The sequence below is a fragment of the Fundulus heteroclitus genome, chromosome 15 (assembly GCF_011125445.2).
Source record: "Fundulus heteroclitus isolate FHET01 chromosome 15, MU-UCD_Fhet_4.1, whole genome shotgun sequence".
NCBI lineage: Eukaryota > Metazoa > Chordata > Actinopteri > Cyprinodontiformes > Fundulidae > Fundulus > Fundulus heteroclitus.
In genome coordinates this window covers 18,165,435-18,187,683 of record NC_046375.1, presented here as the reverse complement: position 1 = coordinate 18,187,683, position 22,249 = coordinate 18,165,435, and the positions used below count along the sequence as shown (strand labels likewise).

The 22,249-nt window shown below is 42.2% G+C and overlaps 1 protein-coding gene across 5 annotated transcripts in view; it reads right to left on the bottom strand.

Moving 5' to 3' along the window:
* Positions 1-779: 779 nt before the first annotated feature.
* ino80 (INO80 complex ATPase subunit) overlaps positions 780-22,249 on the bottom strand; it is a 54,819-nt gene continuing 33,349 nt past the window's right edge. For 4 of the 5 annotated variants that reach the window (XM_036147577.1, XM_036147579.1, XM_036147578.1 and 1 more), the window contains exons 28-37: positions 16,957-17,084; positions 10,838-10,932; positions 8,264-8,336; positions 7,980-8,138; positions 7,726-7,828; positions 7,551-7,639; positions 6,940-7,098; positions 6,368-6,578; positions 2,812-3,027; positions 780-2,172 (exon numbers count right to left, since the gene is read on the bottom strand). In XM_036147577.1, the coding sequence (XP_036003470.1) occupies positions 1,967-2,172; positions 2,812-3,027; positions 6,368-6,578; positions 6,940-7,098; positions 7,551-7,639; positions 7,726-7,828; positions 7,980-8,138; positions 8,264-8,336; positions 10,838-10,932; positions 16,957-17,084 (1,439 nt within the window). In that variant the 3' untranslated portion in view covers positions 780-1,966. Of the gene's footprint in view, positions 2,173-2,806; positions 3,028-6,367; positions 6,579-6,939; positions 7,099-7,550; positions 7,640-7,725; positions 7,829-7,979; positions 8,139-8,263; positions 8,337-10,837; positions 10,933-16,956; positions 17,085-22,249 lie in introns of those variants that run through there. The other variant, XM_036147581.1, reaches the window with a different exon arrangement.

Sequence of the window (22,249 nt, the reverse complement as noted above, 5' to 3'; positions counted from 1 at the left end):
TTCTATTGGCAGATCACCTTATTTACCTGCTCAAACCAAAGACAAAAACACTAATTTCAAGAAAATTTTACATACTTTTTGTTCCCTTTTTGCAGTGTGTTGTGCCCGACGTCTTCAACCGGAAGAAGATTTTTAACTTGTAATAATTAAAAAGTCTCCATTTGCACCAAGCACCTGTGCTGGCGGACCAAATCTGAATCACTCTTGAATTATATGTATTTATTAAATCCCTATTTTGATTAAGGATGTGTATTTTAACTCAGGGACAGAACTGGATAAGCCATTGCTTCTTCCAGTTCCCTTTTCAAACGCCCTTTGTTTGGCATTATAGAATATTTTGTTGTTGTGTATGTTTTTTTTCCCTCTCTGTTTTGTTGAAATGTTCTACTTTTTTATGGTTTGATATAATGATAAAAAAAATAGTTTGGATGAACACCCCTGTTCTAAAGGGACTGCCTGCAAACAAATACTACCAAATACTTTTTCAAGAACTATAGCACAAGAAATGTATTAAAACCTGTAAATTTGAAGAAAGCAGAAACTAATTCTCTCATTGTTCTGGCAAGTAGAAAGCAGAAATTATTTTGGTGACTCTCTAACCTAAAACAGGAAGTTGGATATTTTTCGTCAGTAAGGAGAAATGTCCCTTTACACAGAAACCTCAACACCTGGTTTCAAATGTACCTTCTTTAATGCGTTCCTCATTTTGTTTCTTTACCATTTTGCATCAACTTCTTACTTTTGATTTATGGAAAATGAGAAGCAGTCACGACAACAGAGAGGTTCAAATTAAGCACCTTTATTTTTGGCCTTCAACCTCCGCGGAGTAAAACAGCCGATGCATTTCTTCACATGTACCCAAATCTGTATAAAAATAAAACAGCCGAACGAGAGACGAGAGCCCCGGCGCTGCTCCCGTCTGTATGTACATCAAATATAGAAGCTTTCAGTTTTCATCACAATTATAAACAGGAATACAAACCTAGAACGGATGTAGTGCTCAGGTCGGGAACCCTTTTTTTCGTTTTTTCCATTCTAAAACGGACGAGAAATCCACAAAACGCGAAAAGTAGAGACGCCGACGGAAATCACATTTTACAGCTGTACATGTGACTTCTATCACAACTAATAGAAACTCCGCATTTTTAATTCAACAAAAAAAAAAAAAACATAACTTATAGTAGCAATCAAACAAAATCCTCTGAATCGGTCATTTTCCGTTTTGTAGCAGCAGAGCTGAGGCAACCAGCACACTTCCGTTTTGAAGTATACATTTATTTATTTTGACCAATATTTTTCTTTTGGACAAAAAATATCATTATCATGTGGATTGGAATAGTGGAAAAAAAAATTTACTTGAAAAGTGGTCTGTGGCCGTGTTGGGTCGTCCGCTTAAATCTGCTAGAAAAATAAGGGCTTTTAGTAGAAAAGCTGTAGATCTAACGTTGGGTAAAGATGGCGGCGGGGGTTAACTTTAGGCTCTGTGTGACTCTGATACAACCGAGCAAACGTATCTACAGAACAATTAAATAAGCCGGTGCACATCTGTGAGGCGAGTTAACACCGACGAATGGAAGACGTGGCTCAGTGACGGAGGTTTCACATCACAAACTTGTCAAAGAGGAAACATTTGAAGAAGCCCCGCCTTTTTGCGGCTTTGGGTCGGTCTCTTGGGGGATGCGGCGGGGTGAATTGATCTTCTCCCAAAACAATAAATAAATAGTAAAAAGCACTTGGAAATGCTGCGGCAGCGACCCTGACAGACTGAGACAGCAGAAAAGCGCGGGCTGCCAGAGCCGGACCATCGGCCTGCTGTGCGTATGTTTAGTTTCTGAACCTAAAAAAAGGCAGAACGCCGTCTTCCAGGAAACGGGTACGAATACTGCACTCTCTTTATTAGCTTAGGCATGAAGCGTCGGTGGGGGTTCACAGTGAGCAGCGGCTCGGGAATCAGTCTGTGCACGCGTCACCGAGCCCCGGGACCACCGGGGCCCTTGCCCTTCCTGACCGCGCCGTGGCTGCCGTGGTGGTGGCCGTGGGCCAACTGGGTGGCGGGGGCTCCTTTGGCGAGGGGGGAGGAGCTTCTGCTAGGGTTGAAGGCAGGGTTGAAGGCAGGGCCGGTGGCAGCGCGCCCCAGGGTGGGCTGCAGGGGGCTGGAAGCAGACAGGCCGGCTGAAAGCGGGGACAGAAAACACATTGTTACTTCGCTTGTAAAACCCGGGGCCCGGCTAAGTTATGAGCCGGCAACCGTGGAGGGGGGGGGAGCACGGTTTTCACAATTAGGTCAACGAGAAACGGGCTTTCGCTGCTCAGATCAGCGTTTTTCAATGAGACACCAAAAGGCCAAGGCAGGTTTTTCTCTTAACAAAATCCAAGTGAAGCTCATAAAAATTGCAGCCCAAAGGAGGAAGAAAAAAAAGAGAGAGAGAGAGAGAGAGAGAGAGAGACGCTACAGGAGCAGCCCGGTGGTCTGGTGGCGCAAGCATGACCGCGCATGCAAAAACAGCCACGGTGCTGAAAGACAAACTGTTTTCACTGCAGACTCCCAAAGACAACCGTCTCTGCATCAGATGTTATGTTTGTGCACCAACAGGGGGAAATAAGTCAATCATAATAATCTTCAAAGCTTTCCACCGTCACACTGCAAACGCAGGCTGTTGGGATCTTTATGTGAGAGGCCGACAGTGTAGCGTATCAGGGTGAAGTGGGGAAAATAAATAAAATGCAGTTCAACCAACAGACATAGAAGGGAGAACAGGTGGTGTGTTTGAGACGACGTGTGACAAAGAGCCTAAAGATGCTGTTACTAACCTTTGGAGACGCTGTATCCATAAGCTGCGTACGCTGCGGCCGAGGCAGCTGCGGCTCCGGCCATCGCCCCCGCCATGGCTGCCGCGCTCCCGGCTGCCGACTTGCGGCTGCGTCCTTTCCCGCCGGACTTGCCGCCACCTCCGGATCCTTTGGGACGCCCGCGACTCCGACCGGACCGGCCCCTCCCGGGACTGATGGAGTCGGAGGTTGTGACACCTGTACGCACCGAGGAAAGGTGGACTCTGTGATTTTGGGTTCCGGCTAACTTTTTGCGTCAAAATGCTTTTACACTTTTTAAAACTTGAAACATGAAATGACTGGACTTCCACTTTGCTCCAGCAAAGGCGCAAGATCATCCAACACCAGATAACAAATAACAATCAGGAATCTGTAACACCTTCAGTTTGTTTGTAAAAATTTAAACGTGGATTTTAACTACAGGTTTAGTTTGAAACCTGATGAAAGATAGTCTAGAGGCCAAGAAAATGCAGGAAAATGTCCCTTACTAATTTTTTAACCTGTGTGCATTTATCTGTCAGTAAGTCAAAATGGTTAAATACGCCGTTTGTGATGCGCTAAATATAAAGATACAGGATGCTGTTAAAAAATAAATCTTCCCGGTAACAAAAGAAAAGAGGAAAGTCTGGAAATTCACCCCTTTGATCATTATCAGCTGTCTTTTTTCTCCATTTCTTTTCCAAAGTTTCTAAGACAGCATATGAACCCATGTGAGAATTACAAATGCAACAACATGGCAGATCTGTAGTTTCTGTGAAAAACGTCTGTCTTTACCATTTTACAGTTCAATCGCTGACAAATAAAGTTATATACCACAGAAATCCCCCAGTGAGTGAGAGCTGCTGCTTGACTTGGCTTTGCCTTGCTTTGCTAAACGTACTGCGGCAATTTTATGGCATTAAAGAACTTCTGAACATTAATCATCTCATAATTACCATAAATACAGACTCAAGCAACAATATTACTCTCAATTTTCCATACTGTTTGCAAAATAAGATCCAGAGCTTGGCTCTGTGGTAACGTGTCTACTCCTGGTGTAGCTTGTCTTGTCCTTCTCCCACTGCCCACATAACACTGGTGGGTCTCATTTATTTCAATGATTTGCTCCATTTGCTGTGCTACGCAGCCTATAATATCACTAACAGCAAGGCATGCGTGAACATTTTCCTCTCTTTTAGGGCCTTCCTGCATAAAAGTCTCTCCTCTCTCTGCCGTTTGCCTTATTTGTCCAAATTCACCGACTGGTTCCTCATTCGTGTCAGATCCCCCAGACCTTTCATTAAAAGCTCCTCTGCTCTCTGAAGGCGTGAGCACGAGGTCTGATTTTCAGCGGCCGCCAATTATCCTACAGGCAGGAGGCTCTTAAGCACGGCAGCAAAAATCCAACATGGGTTTCTATCGCGCTGCCCGTTGTTGAGAAACCCCATGGCTGAGAATCAGAAGTAAGTAGAGGCAAATACACCGAACCCTTCCCGCCCACTGATCTCTATAATACACTGGAGTGCTGATTTTGCCGAAAAACTGAAGTCACTGACCGCCATCTTGCTCTTCCCTACTCTCACAGAACCCCATAGGATTTGGTTGCAACAACAAGCAGTTTTCTGGCTGTGTAAAAATGTTTCACAGGTAATTCTACAGTCAGTGGATGTACTAACACTATCAACTACTAGGAAATTAGGTGCTGAAATATTTGACATGTTATTCATATTAAATATACATATATGTATATATAAATATGTGTATATGTATATATGTATATATATGTTTTTGTATATTGTTATTTATATATTTCTAAATGTTATATATGTATATTTAAATGAATAAAACGAAAAATATTTCAGCACATGACTTTCTCAGTACTTGATAGTTTTAAAACATAACATAAAAGTATATGGCATTTGACATTTTAAAAGTCTTAAGCCCCCCCTCAACATGGAAAAAAATCCTTGTTATTCGATGCTGTAGCGCACATATTCCCTAGTTACTGGGGGGAAATAGGGAGTACCAATATGGCGGCTGGTGGCTTCAAAGCGACTCGTTCTAACAGCGGGCGATTAGCACTCCAGTGTATTATATAGCTCAGTGTTCCCGCCCCGCTGGATACCAGAGCTCAGAATAATGGCAGACAGAATCAATTTAAAGAATGTAAGTGATGAAATGAAAATCAGCTGCAAAAAACACAAAAAGCCGTAATTGAAGCGTCAAACTGTGAGATATTTTATAGAAATGTCGTTTCCGGGTGGTCAAATGTTTTCTAACGCTCCAGGTAAAGTGACTTGAAATGTATTTGGTGAGACGCTCCTCTCCGTCTTCAGTGAGTCACGTTTCCATCTGTCTTCATGTCCTCTTTAACTCCATCCATAAATCTGCTCTTTGGTCTTCCTCTTAGCCTCAGCCTCCTTTCTTTCAATGTACAGGGGAGAGATGGTGAGTAAATGTCAGGTCAGCTGCCTCCAGCTCTGCCTGCAGTCTCTTCCCTCAGTGCCACGGTCTCTAAACCATACAGCATCACTAGTCCCCACCATCGTCTTTTCATGCAACACACCTGACACCGTTCTCTGCAAGTTCCACACTCTTTTCCACGCTCACCGTTGCTCTGAACTGTCGACCCTAATGATTAATCCTCCATCTCTGCTCCCTGTAATCTCCCTGTAATCCCCACTTGGGTCCCTCTCATTCATTAACTTTCCATCCTCTCATTTCCAGGACAACCCTCCATCTCTCTAGATTTTCCTCCACCGTAGATCACAGTGTCATCTGCAAACATCACAGTCCATGGAAATTCCTGTCTAAACCTCATCTGTGAAACTGTCGCGTTTCATGCAACACACTAACGCAAAATAAGGCGTAGGAGTGACTTAAGAGGGGAAGTGGTCCACCGTTTGCTTTCTTTTCAGCAATAGGAAGAATGTGTTGAGTTTTTATTCAGCTCCCTTTATTCCACTAGCCTTTAATAAGATCCAATGCAACAAGTTGTCTTCAGAAATCACCTGTTTAGTAAACAAAGGCCACCAGTAAGTGATTTAATCTAACAGTGAACAAACAGCATCATGAAGACCAGAAAACACAGCCATTTTTTTTTTTGCTTAAATTACTTTATTAGTAATTCTGTGTTGTTCTAATATATGAAATCTCAATAAAATACACTGAAATTTGTGGCTGGAGCATGACAAAACGTGTGAATTCACACATTTTGTTTTCCGTGCTGTATCTGTTCATCCAGAAAAGAAAACGGCATTTGAGGTGGGACAGGGTAAAGACAGCGAGTGGCACACAGGAAGTAGAGAGAAGCGGGTAATTAGGACTTGCTAGGACATAAATACAGAAAAAAAAGCTAAAAAACAAGTCATGAGGAGTTTGATTAGGATTAATATATGTGTAGAAAATAACAGAAATGTCAGCTGAGCATATTTCTACACCCTGAAATCTTTAATATGAGCCATAGCTAAATTGTTATCACTTCTTAGTGTAAGAATCTCACGTAAAAGTTTAAAAACCTCTGTTGGGTGAAGTTGTGATCGATCGTGCGGTCACTCACCGTTCATGGTGTCAGAGACGGATCCCGTCACCGAGGCGGGGGAGTTGGTGGCACGAGACTGCGGCGCCGAGGAAACCGGGTCGTCCACGATGACCAGCATGTCGCTGCTGCTTTCGTCGGCGTCGGCGTCCGGCGGCAGGGAGCCGGGCTGCAGCTCGCTGCTCAGGGAGATCTGGCCGCGCACAGAGGCACACAGAGACACACACACAGGCTGAGGGTCAGAGCCACGGGGGGGAGGGGGGGTGGGGGGGGGACCAGGGACCGGGTCGGCACAGCGAAGGTCAACGAGAAGGACAGAAAGGAAAGAGGGCAAAGGATGCAACAGGAGTGTTGAATGCATAGGAAGAATGAACGTAAGAGTTGATAAGAAAAAAAAAACAGTAACGGATGAATAAAAAGAAGAGGAGGAGGTTTGAAAATAAATGCTAATAAATTCAGAAGCAACATGCAGCAGCGCAGGAGATAAAGCCTGGAAAAGACAGCCGGCGTACCTTCAGGGTAACGCGCTTGTTTAATCTACCGCCCCATCGCTGACCAGGACTTCCACACTACGTCCCAATAATTGGCCTCACCTCGCTGAAAGGACTGGGCATGGCCGAGTCCATCTCCATGCTGATGAACGAGTCGTCCCCGTCTGCGGACAGGTTGGAGTTGTCGGCCGACGGCGCGTGGGCGATGACCAGGTTCACCTCCTTCTTCTTCTTGTGCTCCGACTCCTCGTTCTTCTTCTGCTGGTGGGACATAAGGGAGGGCGAGGTGGAAGATGAGGGGAAGCTGCAAACGTGTTTAATTTTTTTCCAGACCCGTATTTGACGAGATTTAAGCTAATTTTTGGACAGTTCTTAGAATATAACTGTGAACGTTTGTCATGAATTAATCGTTTTATATTTCTATGGAGGTCAGAGTTAGAGAAAGGAAATGGACACACAGGTAACTGAGTGGTTAAATGGGTACAACAATAGGATAAGGAATCTGGTGACACCAGTATTTTTCATACATTAGAACATTTTTCCATCCTGGAAACCTTTCCAATCCTTTCTGATCTGTTTATGACCATTTTTGCTATCTTCTAACCCCCAGATCAGATTACACAAATATCTTAAAAAAAAAAAAAGAGTCTCCTTTTCTTTACCCCCAACCCCCCAAATTCCTGTTGCATTGTTTAATTGTTCTGTGCTGATACCTTCTCAGCATACTTCTCCCTCTTCCTCTTCCGCTCCTTCACCTTGCTGCACTCCTCCTGTTGCCTCTTCTCCTCCTGTCTTTGCCGCACTACAGGAAGAGAGAGACAGACATTCGGTTCATTTTCCCCCTTTCCCCACATCTACCAGACTTTTTCAACTTTGTGCCACGCTCACGTTTCTTCTCCAGCTCGTCGTCGTCTAGCAGCAGACTGACCACCTCTTTAGGCTTGAGTGTGTCGGGCTTGAAGTTGCCTCCGGAGATGACGACCCTTTGGATCTGAAGAACGTTGAAATGTCAATCTCAACTTCTAATTAATTCAGCAATGCTGAATTAACAGCATTTGCTGCGTAACACACACACAAAGATGGATTCTCTGTCGTTGTACGCAGCTTAATCTTAATTTTATCGTTTTTGATTTTCCCCAGACCTCGCTCTTCTCCTTGGCGCGCTGCAGGATCCTCTCTTCGATGGTGCCCTGACAGATGAGCCGGTACACTGTGACCTGCTTCGTTTGGCCCAGCCTGTGAGCCCGGTCCATGGCCTGCTGGTCCACCGTGGGGTTCCAGTCGCTGTCGTAGAAGATCACCTGGAGGAGGCAACCGATATAGTTTGCATTTCTGTGCCAGACGGAACGAAGGAAAAGATACTTTCATGAACAGAGAAAAGGTCTGATATCAGGTCAGTTTGTTTTCCAGTGCGCGTGAAACTCACCGTGTCAGCAGCAGTCAGGTTGATGCCGAGTCCTCCGGCTCTTGTACTGAGCAGGAACACAAAGATATCCGTGCTGTGGACGGCAGGAGGCGAAAAGGGGAGACGTTATTTACCATAAAAAAAAAATATATATATGCACACACTGTATCCAGTTCTCTTCACATTGTCTTTCTGGACCACTTTTAACATCTGACTTCACAAATACACAATAAATGCTTCTAAAATGTTTTAGCAATTCAGTGGTTAATGTTTCTGCTTTATTCTGACAGTAGTTCCAGGGGGGTGTCGCTAAATTATCTCAAACATCAGCATATGCACGTTATGACGTTATGGGTTGGTTTTATACTACCTGAATGGGCTCCTGATTTAGGAGCTCCTGAATAAACTAAACTCCTGTAACACCTGCATCTGGTCAACTGTCTGAGACATATTTAACCAAGTTAGCTGTGCTGCCACATTTATGCAGCGAGTTGTTGAAAACTTTCAGACAAATCTGTATTTGGGATGTGCACAATACTAAATATAACAAATAGGGTTTTTTTTTCCTTCGAGAAAGTGTTTTTCATCTTTAAGGCTGAACCATAAATGCAATACAGGCAAATTTATTGTCATGGCAATACAAATAACTGTTGGACTGCAATAAATGTTAATTACATATATATTAAAAAAGGCAATTAAAGATTCTGTTAGAGTCATTAAGTACTTTATTATTATTATTATTGTTATTATTATTATTATTATTATTATTATTATTATTATTATTATTATTATTATAAAGATGGAACTGAGATGCTTCATGTCCAAAAAGTTGATGGAGCCAGACACACATTTTCCAAAAGGAACATGCTACTGAGATAGAAAAACGATTTTCTTTTCATTATCTGAATATATTACTTATTGTCTGGCTTCTATGTTCACAAAAACAACCAGAAAAACAGAGAAAAATACTTAACGCCGTTTAGTTTAGTGTTTAAGTACCACATATTTATCACTACATCCACTAGCATTATCCCTTCTCTAAAGATTTCCTAATATCCTGCAGCCCTACTATAGAATGACTTAGACAGTAAAAGAGAAACAGTATTGGCTGCTGCAGCTCTTGGTCTCTCTGTGTCATGGGGCGTGGTCTGATGTGAGTCCTTTATTTGTAAAGTTCAAAGCAAGGGGCAGATATAAACCAGGCAAACAACTACAAAATTATCAAACAACCACTGCAAAAAATAGAAAGCAAACACGCTAGCAGTAGCTTAGTAATACGGAAAGCTGGGCTGCATGAAAACAGTGTAAGCAGGAGCAAGACATGAGTTTATTAAGCCTTATAGCTTAACAATAAAGCTGTGGTAATGTCCGCGATTTTTCCAAAAGTTTCCCCAAGTCCATTCTTTTAATAACTGCGCATGTGCAAGACCATCTTAACTGCTCTTCCGTTCTTCAGTGGGATTATGTGAAAAAGATCTCCCAAATTTACTCTGGTCTTACTGAGATCTTCCTTTTCTTCTCATAAACATAAACATGGTTTGCTTCTTGTGACTCTCAACCATGTTCAAAGTAAACGGTGAGAACAGCGGAGCTACAATGAACGGCTAACCGCTAAGCTAACTGCTAACCTAGCCGCTAAGCTAACCGGATACATAAACCCTAGAAGTGCGCTGCCAGTTTTTTAAATGAGTTATTACGTGAAAAATTTTATCCACGTGTGACTTTATTGCATTTTCTAATTAATGGAAACACTGCAATTGTGAAATTATGTTGTTGTTTTTTACATTACCAGAATGTGGACTAAGTTTTGCACACAGCTTATGACTCTGGTTGGAATAAGTGACAAAATCATCTGTATGATCAAATATTATATTTGTTCACTTTGTCTGTTTAGGCTTGCTTATTTATCCCATCAGCCAGAACAGCAACCAGCCCCATTTTAAAGCTTTTAGAGGGATCCGGCTTTTTCTAATCCAGTTGGGCTGTATGTTACTAAAAGCTGACGTCATCGTTGGTCAGGGCTAAATTAAAGATTTTTTTTCTATTACGTTTTTAACTTTTAGGAGGGAAATAGTTCAGAAACACGTCAGATTTATTCATGAATTTTTTTTACTGTAATTCTATTCAGACTGGAAATATTTAAAAAGCTTAAAAAATAATTAACCATTTAAAAAGTTGAAGATAATAAGAAATAAAATGACGGAAAAGGAATCAGAGCGTATTTTAGCGAACAAAGTCAGCACAACAGAATCAGAGACCTCCGTTTTGTTTATTTTCTCCACATAAATCATCTTGATAATTTTCCTCTGGTCACCCACCCCCCACCTCTTTCCAGTAACTCTACGCCCTCCCAGTTTGAAAACCACCGTCCTACATGCAAACAATGGAGTAACACAGGGGCCTGGGAGCCATGCACTAATGCGATCCAGATCATGTGGACGCCAAAACACAGACACACACATGCTTATAATATCTGGACATTTGATAAAACTGTTTACTGATTGCTATAATATACAAAAAGGCAGAATTACATGGCTTTATTAGCAAGGAGGAACATTTGCCCTCAGTGGCACACAAAGGGATCGGCCGACTCACCGGCTCTGGAAGTCGGCCACCATGTCCCTGCGTTCAGAGATCTTAGAAGACCCGTCAAGGCGAATGTAGGTGTGTTTTCGATAAACCATGTACTCCTAGAAGACAAAGTAAACAAAAAGAACACAATGATGTCCAAGCTTCCCACTTAGCTCAATATTTATAAGCACCCAAAGATTAGTTGACTCCTAGTCTGGACGCCTGCAGACAGGAGTTATTGAAGGCAAGGGTCAGTCATGAGAAATGACAGAGCATCTGCTGATTACAAAAACAACTGCGTTTGTTTTCACTATTCAAACACAATGAATAAAATGGATCAAAGCCTGCATTTATTTTCTGAAAAAGTACAAAGTTTTGGAACTTTTGTGTCCAGTGAATTTCTTGGATCTGATTTCGAAACCTTCTGACGCTCTTTCCTCCAAACTTGTTGAAATTCAAGTTGCAAACAGTTTTTTTAACCTCTGCTGCAGGGGAAAAAAAAACAATCACAGCAACTGCAGGCTGACCTTAGCAGACTCTCAAATGTGCAATTCTATTTAGGTCTTTCTCTGAGGAGCAGATACACCCAGCAGTGCTATTGATTACATTTCAAAAGTTGAGAAATATTTATCTTTATTATAATAATCTGTCTGCGATGGAAGGTTGATTCTGTTTTTATATTTTTTTAAAGTTCATCTGCTTACGTTTAAAGCCGGTTTAAAACCTAAGAAACGCAGATATTGATACACAGACACTATATCCTCCCAGAAGTCTGCTTAGCTCCTCTGTGTATGTCGGTGCGGGGGTGTTGAGGTTAATGGGAGGGTCTGAGGAGCAGGAGCGCTGATGAGGTGACACACTGATCCCTCTTTAAGTACTGCCATGAACTTGCGACCTCCTCGGTACAATACGCGAGTGCCCCCCAAAGCAAGGAAGCAGTCACAATCACTGAAACCCATCACGGCTCACCTCGCCCAATCATTAGCGATGATATCAAGGATTTGACACCATGTTTTCTGTGACCCAGCTGCCCCCCGGCCCCAAACCTCCGTCATGACACCCGTGCCCTCTGTCCCACCAGGGCCTGCCCTCCTTGTTCTGTCTGGCTCCGTTCCCAACAATCCCATCTGCTCTGAATGAACACCGCATTAGGAACCATTAGCGCATTAGGTCTCCAAAAATGCTTCAAATCTTCCGGAAGACGAGTCTTATTTCTTGTGGTCACCCAAAAATAATACAGAAATGATCGGGATAGAGGTATCAGGACATCATGTTGGCTATTGTTTTTTTAAAACAGTACAGAGAAACTGCAGCAGGGATCTTCTTTAATAGCTGACTTTACCTTTTACAAGATGAAACAACATTTGGGTAGTTGAACACAGGTGATATGATTCAATTAATGCATAGGTCACGCTCCATTACTACAGTTTGTTTTTACCACTGAACCATCAAAAGGTTGTTCTGAATTGAACTGTGAAGAGTAAAATGTTAGTGCTGCATGTAGAAAACAGAATCATCAAACATTTTAATTTGAAGTAAAATGTTTAAAAGGGTAGCGAGTCCTCATCAAGCCATTTCAGTCCCTGACTAAAATCAACTTCCGATCCCTGCTGTGGGTGTATCGTCTGATTTTTTTTATGCCAGTTAAGTAGTTTGTTTAACAGCTTGAAAAACTGCTTTGTAAATCAGGGTTTCTCTAACAATCCATGTGTTTTCGATCATTGACTGTGAGAGACTGTCTTGGCTTTTGCATCGGCAATAGAACAACTTTTTTCTGTCTGTTTTTTCCAAAGAAGATTAAGCGGAAACACCCTAATTATCAACAAGACATGTCAAAATGTAGAGCATGCATGCTAGCGTTAGCCTGGCACTTCAACTTGCACCTCTCAATACTGCATGAAACATTAGAAGGAGCAAACCGTGGGTCTAGTGAAAACGGTGGTATCAGACTGGGGTTTGGGATTAGCCATCTTAATCCCCAACAAGGTTCTTGGCAGCACATTTTAGTGTAACGGGCCGTTCACATCTGTCGAAATTGCTGCACTTCTTCCGGCAGCAGCGCACTAACACGTCTCCTCACTGCAGCCGCTCATCTGATTAAGATAGAGCTGCTGCCGGAAGTTTCAAGGTCCGCTAACAGGTGGCGAACAGCTAGGAGAAAACATGCAACCATCTTTATGGACAGGATTAACACAAAGGGATTGTTCGGAGGAACTCCCCCGGACAAACAGCAAAGAAAAACAAAATGCTGAACTTCATGCCAAGCTAGCAGTACGACACATAAAAAGGTCAGTAAACTCCCAGACAACATAAGCTAGCGCTAGTTAATAATAGCTAGCACCAGCTAATAATAGCTAGCACTAGCTATTATTATAGCTAGCCAGCTAATAATAGCTAGCACTAGCTATTATTAGCTAGCGCCAGCTAATAATAGCTAGCACCAGCTATTATTAGCTAGCACTAGCTAATAATAGCTAGTGGTACCTATTATTAGCTGGTGCTAGCTATTATTAGCTGGCACTAGCTAATAATAGCTAGCACCAGGTATTATTAGCTAGTGCTAGCTAATAATAGCTAGCGGTAGCTATTATTAGCTAGACGGCCAGCCAGACGACGGGGTTCTGTCGGTCTGGGCTTCCCCTTCATGACGCACCGCGCACGGAGGGGAAGGGTGCCGCCTGAAAGCATACAAAGCAACACCCTGCCTAATATTAAATGACCCGGATCAGTATCCCATGGACCAAAAATCTTAACTGGGTCATCCCATGTCATCCAGCCCTTGGTAGCACTCAACATATAATCTTGAAACCAGATGTTTACATACCTTCTATTGTGCTATAGACTCGGACAAAAATATACTCAAATGGGCAAAATCTTTTTTTTTATTGCTTCCTTCAGAGTCACAAGTTTACATACACCAAGAATGCTATTACTTTAACAAATTGGGAAAGCTCAGATGATGATGTCCAAGCATGGGAAGTTTCTAATAGGTTAATAACCTTTGAATAAAATGGAGGCAAGACTTGTTTTATTGTAACACACTGCTACCTTGTACGACATTGTGCACAAATCAAAATAAATCAGGGAAGATGCCAGGAAGATAACAAGTCTGGTTCACTGGGTCCCCGGTGCCATGTTCATCTATTCAAACAGTTGCATGCAAATATAAACAACATGGGAATCTCCACCCATCAAACCATTCAGGAAGCACACGGGTTGCACAAAATGTGCGTATCAATCCCAGAACAAGAAATGCTGAAACAAGACCTGTTCACACATGAATGGGATGAAAGGCCTCGCAGAGAGGAAGCCAAGACTCCAAACATGAACAGGAAAAAAAAAAAGCCAGATTACATTAGAAAATTATCTCAGGGAAGGGAAGGTCTCCTCACTTCTTGGAGACATGAGTCGTGGAACAGTTTGGGCATGACAACCATTGTTGCATGTGAAGGAAACTGTGGGGAAACTCCCAAGCCTGAGAATCTCCTCCCTCGGGTGAAGCACGGAGGTGGCACCATCATGTTGACCGCAGCCATACAGTTACTGAGGCATTTCAACCAACAACTAAAGAAAATGCATGCTAACTACGGTTTTTAATGAAGGATAAACAATTCTCTACAAACCTCTCTGCATTATTATTCTGGCATTTTAGCGAAGAGAATTGATTTTAATAATCTTGACTGCCTTAAAAAGGAAAGATTTTGCCTGATTTCAGTGAGGGGGAAAAAAACATTATGCATCTTTTCCTACAGTCTATGTAAATATCTGATTCTAACTGTATACATAAAATAAGAAAAGGCTAAGAGAGCTGAAGAGGAAATGTAATACCCCAAATACTTAAGAATGCTTTTGTCATTCTCAAACATCAGGTGAGGATTTTATTAAGTCGGCATTACCAATGTTATGGTATTTTCTCCTTTCTTTTTCTTTCTTTTAAGCCCATGCTGCAATTAAAGATGCAGGTTTGTGACTGACTATCGTTTTTCTAAGCAGCCACCTTAAAAAAGGGTACTCTTATCTTCACTGTCAGGTTCATTTTCTTCAGGCTGCGCTGATCTTGGCGATCCATCACTCGACGATATGATGTCACCGAATGAACCAGCAGCCAGCAAATGACAACGTCTTAAAAAGTAACAACAGAGATTAACATCAGCCTCTCCTTTGCTGGAAAAAAAAAAAAAAAAAGCGAGGTCTTCATTTGTGGAAATCAAAACCATGTGCAGGATTTATTCTTCTGGCAGTGACAAGAACACAATGCAGGAACACGGCAGCCAGATTGGCTCAACGTATGACTTCATCCTGGATATCTTTCGCCTTTTAATCCGCTAGACGCTGTCACACCTACCCGTAGCTCCGTTCCGCTACGCTATGAGGTCACTTATCGACAGTCCTCTGTGATTCACGAGGCGCACAACCGGAAAGCCAGTGAGAGGGATATTACAAGAGAATGCCTGCCTTATCTCAGCCATCTTAAGTGCTTTTATCAGTCCTCTAGTCTTACGGTCTTAAAAGGTGAGGTGTTCCTGCCGTCTTCCAGACACGAAGGAAGACGGCCCTTAACCACATGGGCCGAGTCCATCCGCCATCAAAGGACTGGGCTCTAGGAACGGCACTGTGCTGCTGGAGAGGGGGAAGGAATTCCCAGTGACATCATGCCGGAGACCTTTGGCTCCATAGTGATGTTTGCAACAAACACGGTGGCAGCAATCCACAGGGAGTCCTGCATCGAGGTTTTTTTTTTTAACGCACCATTACCACCGGAGATGCTCTTAACCGTTCTTTTTCTCAACAAAGACAACAGCATTGTTAATCTTAGCCTTGAATTTAACTTTAAACCAAATTAATAAAGTTTCAACCAGTCAATAAACCCACTGAGCTATATAATACACTGGAGTGCTAATCGCCCGCTGTTAGAACAAGTCGCTTTGAAGCCACCAGCCGCCATATTGGTACTCCCTATTTTTCCCCAGTAACTAGGGAATATGTGCGCTACAGCATCGAATAACGAGGATTTTCTCATGTTCAGGGGGAGCTTAAAACTTTTAAAATGTCAAATGTCATATACTTTTATGTTATGTTCTAAAACTATCAAGTAATGAGAAAGTCATGTGCTGAAATATTTTGCATTTTATCTATTTAAATATATATATATATATATATATATATATATATATATATATATATAACATAACATTTATAAATATATAAATAACAATATACAAAAACAAATATTTACATATATGTATATATATATATATCTACATATATACATATACACATACTTATATATACATATATATATATATTTAATATGAATAACATGTAAAATATTTTAGCACCTAATTTCCTAGTAGTTGGTAGTGTTAGTACATCCACTGACTGTAGAATTGCCTATGAAACGTCTTCACACAGCCAGAAAACTGCTTGTTGTTGCAACCAAATCCTATGGGACTCTGTGAGAGTAGGGAGTAGCAAGATGGCGGCCAGTGACTTCAGTTTTACGGCAAAATCAGCACTCCAGTGTATTATATAGCTCAGTGAATAAACCTAATTGCCTTTGACCGTGGATCAGATTAGAGCTAACCCAGAGGCTCTCTGTCTGATCTGATAACGATTTTCCAGCTGTGGAATCTAAAATGCCAAGATTATAATAGTAACGCATCTGTGTTGACTCAACTAAGCCCACTCCATTTATCCAATCCAGATAAGAACAAAAAAATAAAATAAAAAGTCAACTACTCGTTGCCAAGTTCATCAGGGTGGAGGGGGGAAGCTAATCTGTGTTACCCTTCATTTCTTTTCACTTCATCTCTCTCCTATCAAATCTGATTTCTCCCCCCTCTCACCCAGGAGCCTTTGCGTCTTCTAACTCTTCCTCATCTCTCCGCCACTCGTAGTCATCCCTCCCATCTGCCTGGCTCCCCTGCAGACGAGAACCTTCTAATTAGCCCTGACCTGATAATTAACCATCTGATAGGCCCGCTAACGAGGGACAGGCTGGCTTATTAGTGGCGCTGCAGCTCAATACCTAAGGAACAGAAGGGCTGTGAAATAACTCGCCGGGTTAAAACGTAAACGCATATGCAAACAGAGGAAGAAGCAGATAACGAGGCGTGTCTGGAGGTGTGTGTTGGTGTTCATACCTCAAGCAGGTCTATCATGCGGGTCATTTGGGAGTAGATGAGGACCCTGTGTCCATGGGTCTTCAGTCGGTTCAACAGGTTATCCAAAGTGTGGAGTTTGCCGCTTTCTGTGATGAGGCTTTCTTTATCTGAAAAAGGAAGTAAACTAGTTAAACCCAGAGCCGCCCCCGGTTCCACGCTCACTCAATGTAACGTTTTCATTTCGGGTTCACTGCTGAAATGTCAAGAACACAACAAGTTTGTTGGGGATCCGATCCAAATAAATGCGCCACAGATCACCCCAATCCGTATCCTCCCACACGTTTTTCCTTACAGCAAATGGTTTTAAAAAATGTCCAAGAAAGAAGAGCAACAAGTTCAGAAGTTGTCAGCTGCTTTGAAGAGCTAGCGACCGACGTTGTCCCCGTTTCTCTGCGTTAGCCACCGTGTCTGCACCAGTACCTGCTTATGCTATAAACAGTTTTTAAATTTACACAAACCTCTGAGGGACTGCACACTAGATCATCTGCACAACATCGGCGCACATTCTCAACATTTTTAACATTACAAAGGACTATTTGGAAGGCGAATGTGTGTTGCTTGTTATTTCTGACTACAATCTTTGCATGCCAGAAACATATTTAGCCTGATGGAGTCCACAGATGCCCAAGATGCTTCAAGTCAAAGACAGTTGGAAAGAATATGTCTGAATATCACGCAGCCCTACTGAAGTGTTTATTAACTGGAGGTAAAGTATCTCTGTGTGTGGAGAACTGAATCTATTATGAAATTAATGTTTAAAAAACAAAACACTCTGCGTTGGATAAAATGACACTTTAGGAAAAAGGGATTTTCACTCCAGTTCCCCCCAGCGACAGACGCGATGAACGAATAAGAATCGTATTTTCAGCTGACGGTCCGTCAGGTGTCCGCTTGCCTCTGAACAGCCGACCAACGAGAGCAGACCCGGCAGCAATCTGACCCCGGCCTTGCTGCCGAAGTGGTTCTCTGATGGGGAATTAACAGCATGTGGCACGATGGTAGAACGAGGAAAAGGTCAGCGCCGCCATCGACCCAAAGACAGGCACACTCCGGAGTTTGACCTGGGGGTCGTGGCACCAGGCGGTGACAAACAAAGGCTGACATGGTCAGCCAGGGGTTACCAGAGGGTCCCAATGGGAGAGTCAAGCACGTCCATCTTGGCTTTGAATAGATAGAAGCCTCCATGGCACTTGTTGGCAGTTTAAACCTACACTTTTGTATCGTTCCTAGCAGTGTTGTATAGTAATGAAGTAAAAATACTTCACCACTGTACTTAAGTATATTTTGGAGTACTTTATACTTTTCTCGAGTATAACATTTTTTGATAACTTTTACTTCATTATATTTCTGAACTTAATTGCATACTTTTACTTCAATACTTTTCAATCTTTGGTTTAGTTACTCGTTACAAAAAGAGAGACTCACGCATGCAAGTGTTTTGACCCCACCTACTGATTGACTGCGACAAAGTCGGGTCTTGCCTGGGTTTGTTCATCACCACCAACAGGATAAGAAGCTGGTTCAGTGGTAAAGCAGGTTAAATTAACCTTGTGGTATAGGTAAAGCATCTAATAGCAGAGTCCTAATTTTCTTAACTAAATGATACCTGCAGCAGGTGTATCTATTTGCAGGTTTACCATTTCCTGTAGGTTGACTAGACTTGGTTTATCACTTAACCATGTTCTTAGTATACACCCCCTGGTCTAAATTGTGCCTGCACTTGGTTGTGTACAATTTTAAAGTGCATAGCACTGACCTTACTTGAAGAAGGAAAACTGAAAGCTTACAAAATGGTTGTATTTTCTGTTTAAACTTGGTCTAAATTATTCCTGCACTTGGTTGTTTATATTATTTTAAGTGAATTTGACTTTCTAAGTTTACCAAAATCTAAAAAATGTCATTCAAACTGCATTTGCTTTGTTTTACTTTTTACTTATACTTTTTTATTACATTACTTAAGTACATCTATTTTTACAGTAATTTTCATACTTAAGTACAAGACATTTCAGATACTTTAAGACTTTTGCTCAAGTAACATTTCAGTCAGTGACTTGGACTTTTACCAAAGTCATATTTTAGAGAGGTACTTTTACTTGACTCTGAGATTTCAGTAATTTATACAACACTGGTTCCTAGTCTCAATTCCTTTTTTCAAAGTAATGTAACCAACCGTATGAATCTCATGTGTCCTTAATTAAAAAGCTAAATTAATTCAAACTAAAGTTTCTGCTTCCAAGTCACTTTGTCATAATTAGCAGTAATCTAATAATTTCTAACAGTTTAAGACTAAACTGACCTCTGCATCACAGGCCGCTGGACGGTCCAGTACCACCCGGATCACTTTGACATTTATTCACCAGCATCTATGCTAATAGGCACCCAGACTGAACTCTGAACTGTGACCTCGGGAGGATAATCCCCTGAAAAAGGTCAGGTCCTGTAGAGGTGTTAAAGAGGAACTAATAGAAGAGATGAATAGGCAAAATGCTCTGGGGAGGTTCTCCAAAGCTCAATGACATCTCACAATAGAGAGACGTTCGCCTTGTAAATACCTTACGTCTTGGTTTCATGGACATAAAGCTCCTTAAAAACAGGATTACGTCTCAAAGAAAAAGTCTTTAACGTCTCTGAGCGATGATTTGCAGACTTTCAAGCTTTGGACAAAAGGAAAAAAATGCAGGTCACATAGGTTTTAAAAAGGCTGGGTATCCCAGGGAGATGTGAAATGTGAGCAGCGGACTTAAAGAAGCTCAACAAGCTTATAAAGGGAACCAGTTCTGTTCTGGGGAACGTCTGGAGCTCACTCTGCAAAGACGGGTTCTTCATAAAATGAGGAGCATCATGGACCTGAGCATCGCCCTTATCAGACTGTTGTCCATCAACAGAGCGTCTTCGGTCAGAGGCGTCTCCAGATCTGCTCTAAGACAGACCTCTACAGGAGATCCTTCCTGCCTGCAGCCATCACCATCTACAACAACCCTTTGAAGAAAACCCTATAAACCTGAGTTAGGACACCGTTTAATTTCCCTTTGGGATAAATAACATGTTGAATCGAACTGAACTGAATTGAAACAAGGCCAGCAAACACATTACTGTACCAAGACCATTTAATTCACCACAATAAGCCTCGACAGACTGATGGTTGCTGTCAGCATGTAAGTTCCTCTGATGAAGTAAGTCTGAGTTATTATTATGAACCCCATTCTCATGTATCCACATTTAAGGCTCTTATTTTGAAATAAGAAAGGAAGTTGATCCCAAGATGCTTAAATCTTGGTCATATAAGTGTTTAGTAAAAAACGAAAACTTCTTCTTCTGGTTACAAAAGTATAGCAGGAGGCGCTGCTACTTTTAATTCGTTTGTGTTTATTTGATACTGGGTAGAAAAAGCAAAGCTGACAAAAATCAACTGACTAGAGACAAATTTTGAGCACCGTTATAAAAACACAAGGCTGTCCACGGTTACCATTACCCACACCGAAGTCGGCATCTGCTTAAGCGCTTCCTCTCAGGGCTAAACTAAAAGATAATTTCAGTTTTTCTGTCCGGATGGCATATGATCACCTCCAGCTCGAAAATCTGAAATCCTCCGATCAAACAAACTGGAACTCTGCTCCAACCTGAACAAAGGTTGATTAAAAAGAAAAGATTTATGACACCTTTATTCTATATACTAGAGAGAACAAAAAGGGAGGACTTTAGGTGAAGTTGTTTTGGGAGTAGAGACCACCTCACAATAAGACGAGCAAGAAAAATTAGATAAAAAGAAAGAACAAAAATGTGTGATAGTTAGTTTTCTCAAAAGAGTTACTCAGGTTCTTATTAAGCCGTTATAAGCTGTGTAACGTCTTGTGTCATGTGTAACGTAACACAGCTTCTGAATACAGTTGCCTTATTAATAAATAACACGAGAGGTGAAAATGTAGCAGATCAAGATCTACTTCAGACAAAATCTATACTCTGGTCAAGAAAACAAATGACTGATGAGAGGTAAGCAGATGATTAAGAAAACTAAATGAGAATAATAAGTGAATGTATTTAGATAGTGATCTAAATCTTACGTAGACCTTGCATTAAACTTGTTTTACACTCCGCCTGGCAGGAAGTCCTCCACTGTGGCACCAGTGTGGCGAATCACCCTAATACTTTCCCACTGCAGCCAGGCAGTAACAGGGTGTTCCTGTTTCCGCGAAACCGTTCCTGGAATAAAGAGAGAACGCGACCTAAAAAGGGGTTTAAGGCGGAGGAGCCGCTGAGGCTTGCTGCGGATTACGCGTACGGGAAGAGAAAGCGGTGCAGACGGAGTAAGAAGGGGGAGCAGCGAGGCAGCGTTGGCCCCTGGCGGGGGACGGTGGTGATGTTGTGGTTTGGATCCGACCGGGGCCTCCTCACCGCAGGTGCCAGTCGATCCATCGCTGGTGCTCAGTCAAGGGCACCCTTAAACCGAGTGAGGCACACTCACAGGCACCCAGACGCAAGCCACCGCTTGGCAAAGATCTAAATGCTCGTTTAAGGCAGCGGTGATCTTGAAACTCGTCTGTTTCTGTTTAGCAGCTTCAAGCGTCCATACTCCGATGGTCTTTCCTTAAGATGGTTAAAAGACTCAATCTGAGCACCAAACCGAACCAAACCTGTTCCCGAAGTACAAGAAATGTCAGTTTCCAGGAATGCTCAACCCCGGTGGTGACGGTACACTCAGATCTTTGCGTATTAGCCTATTTAAACACTCGGTGGCATTCAGATTAGAAGTGAACGGCAGAGGGGAAACGGATTGAACCCAACTGTGTTGACAGAAAGAAGAAGAAAAAAAAAAAAAAACATCCCTACAGCTATTCAGACTCCCAAAGCAGAGAGAGAGGTGGCTGAGTTCAAAAGCATTTGCTGCCGCGGCCTGCGTGCGATCTAAATATTGCCGCCGAAGCCGACAAAGGGATGCCAAGAAAATGATTAATTGCAATTTGGGAGGGCCGCAGTGGTCTGTGCCATTCAGCCGTAACACTTATGGCTTACGTTATGAGCTGCATGTGCTCGCAGAGAAATGCAAGGCGGCTGTATTCCACATGCAGTAATGCCGCTTTTCAAAATGAATTATTAGGAGCTCCGAGAAGCTTAAACAGAAAAGATCCATCCATGTGAAATGCTTAACATTCAGTTTCCTTCGCATTATAACCACAAGCTTTAATGGATTATATTGGGGGGGGGGGGGTTTATGTTATTAGCCAACGCAAAGTAGAGCTGGAAGTTAAGCCTCCACTATAATCTTAAATCTTTT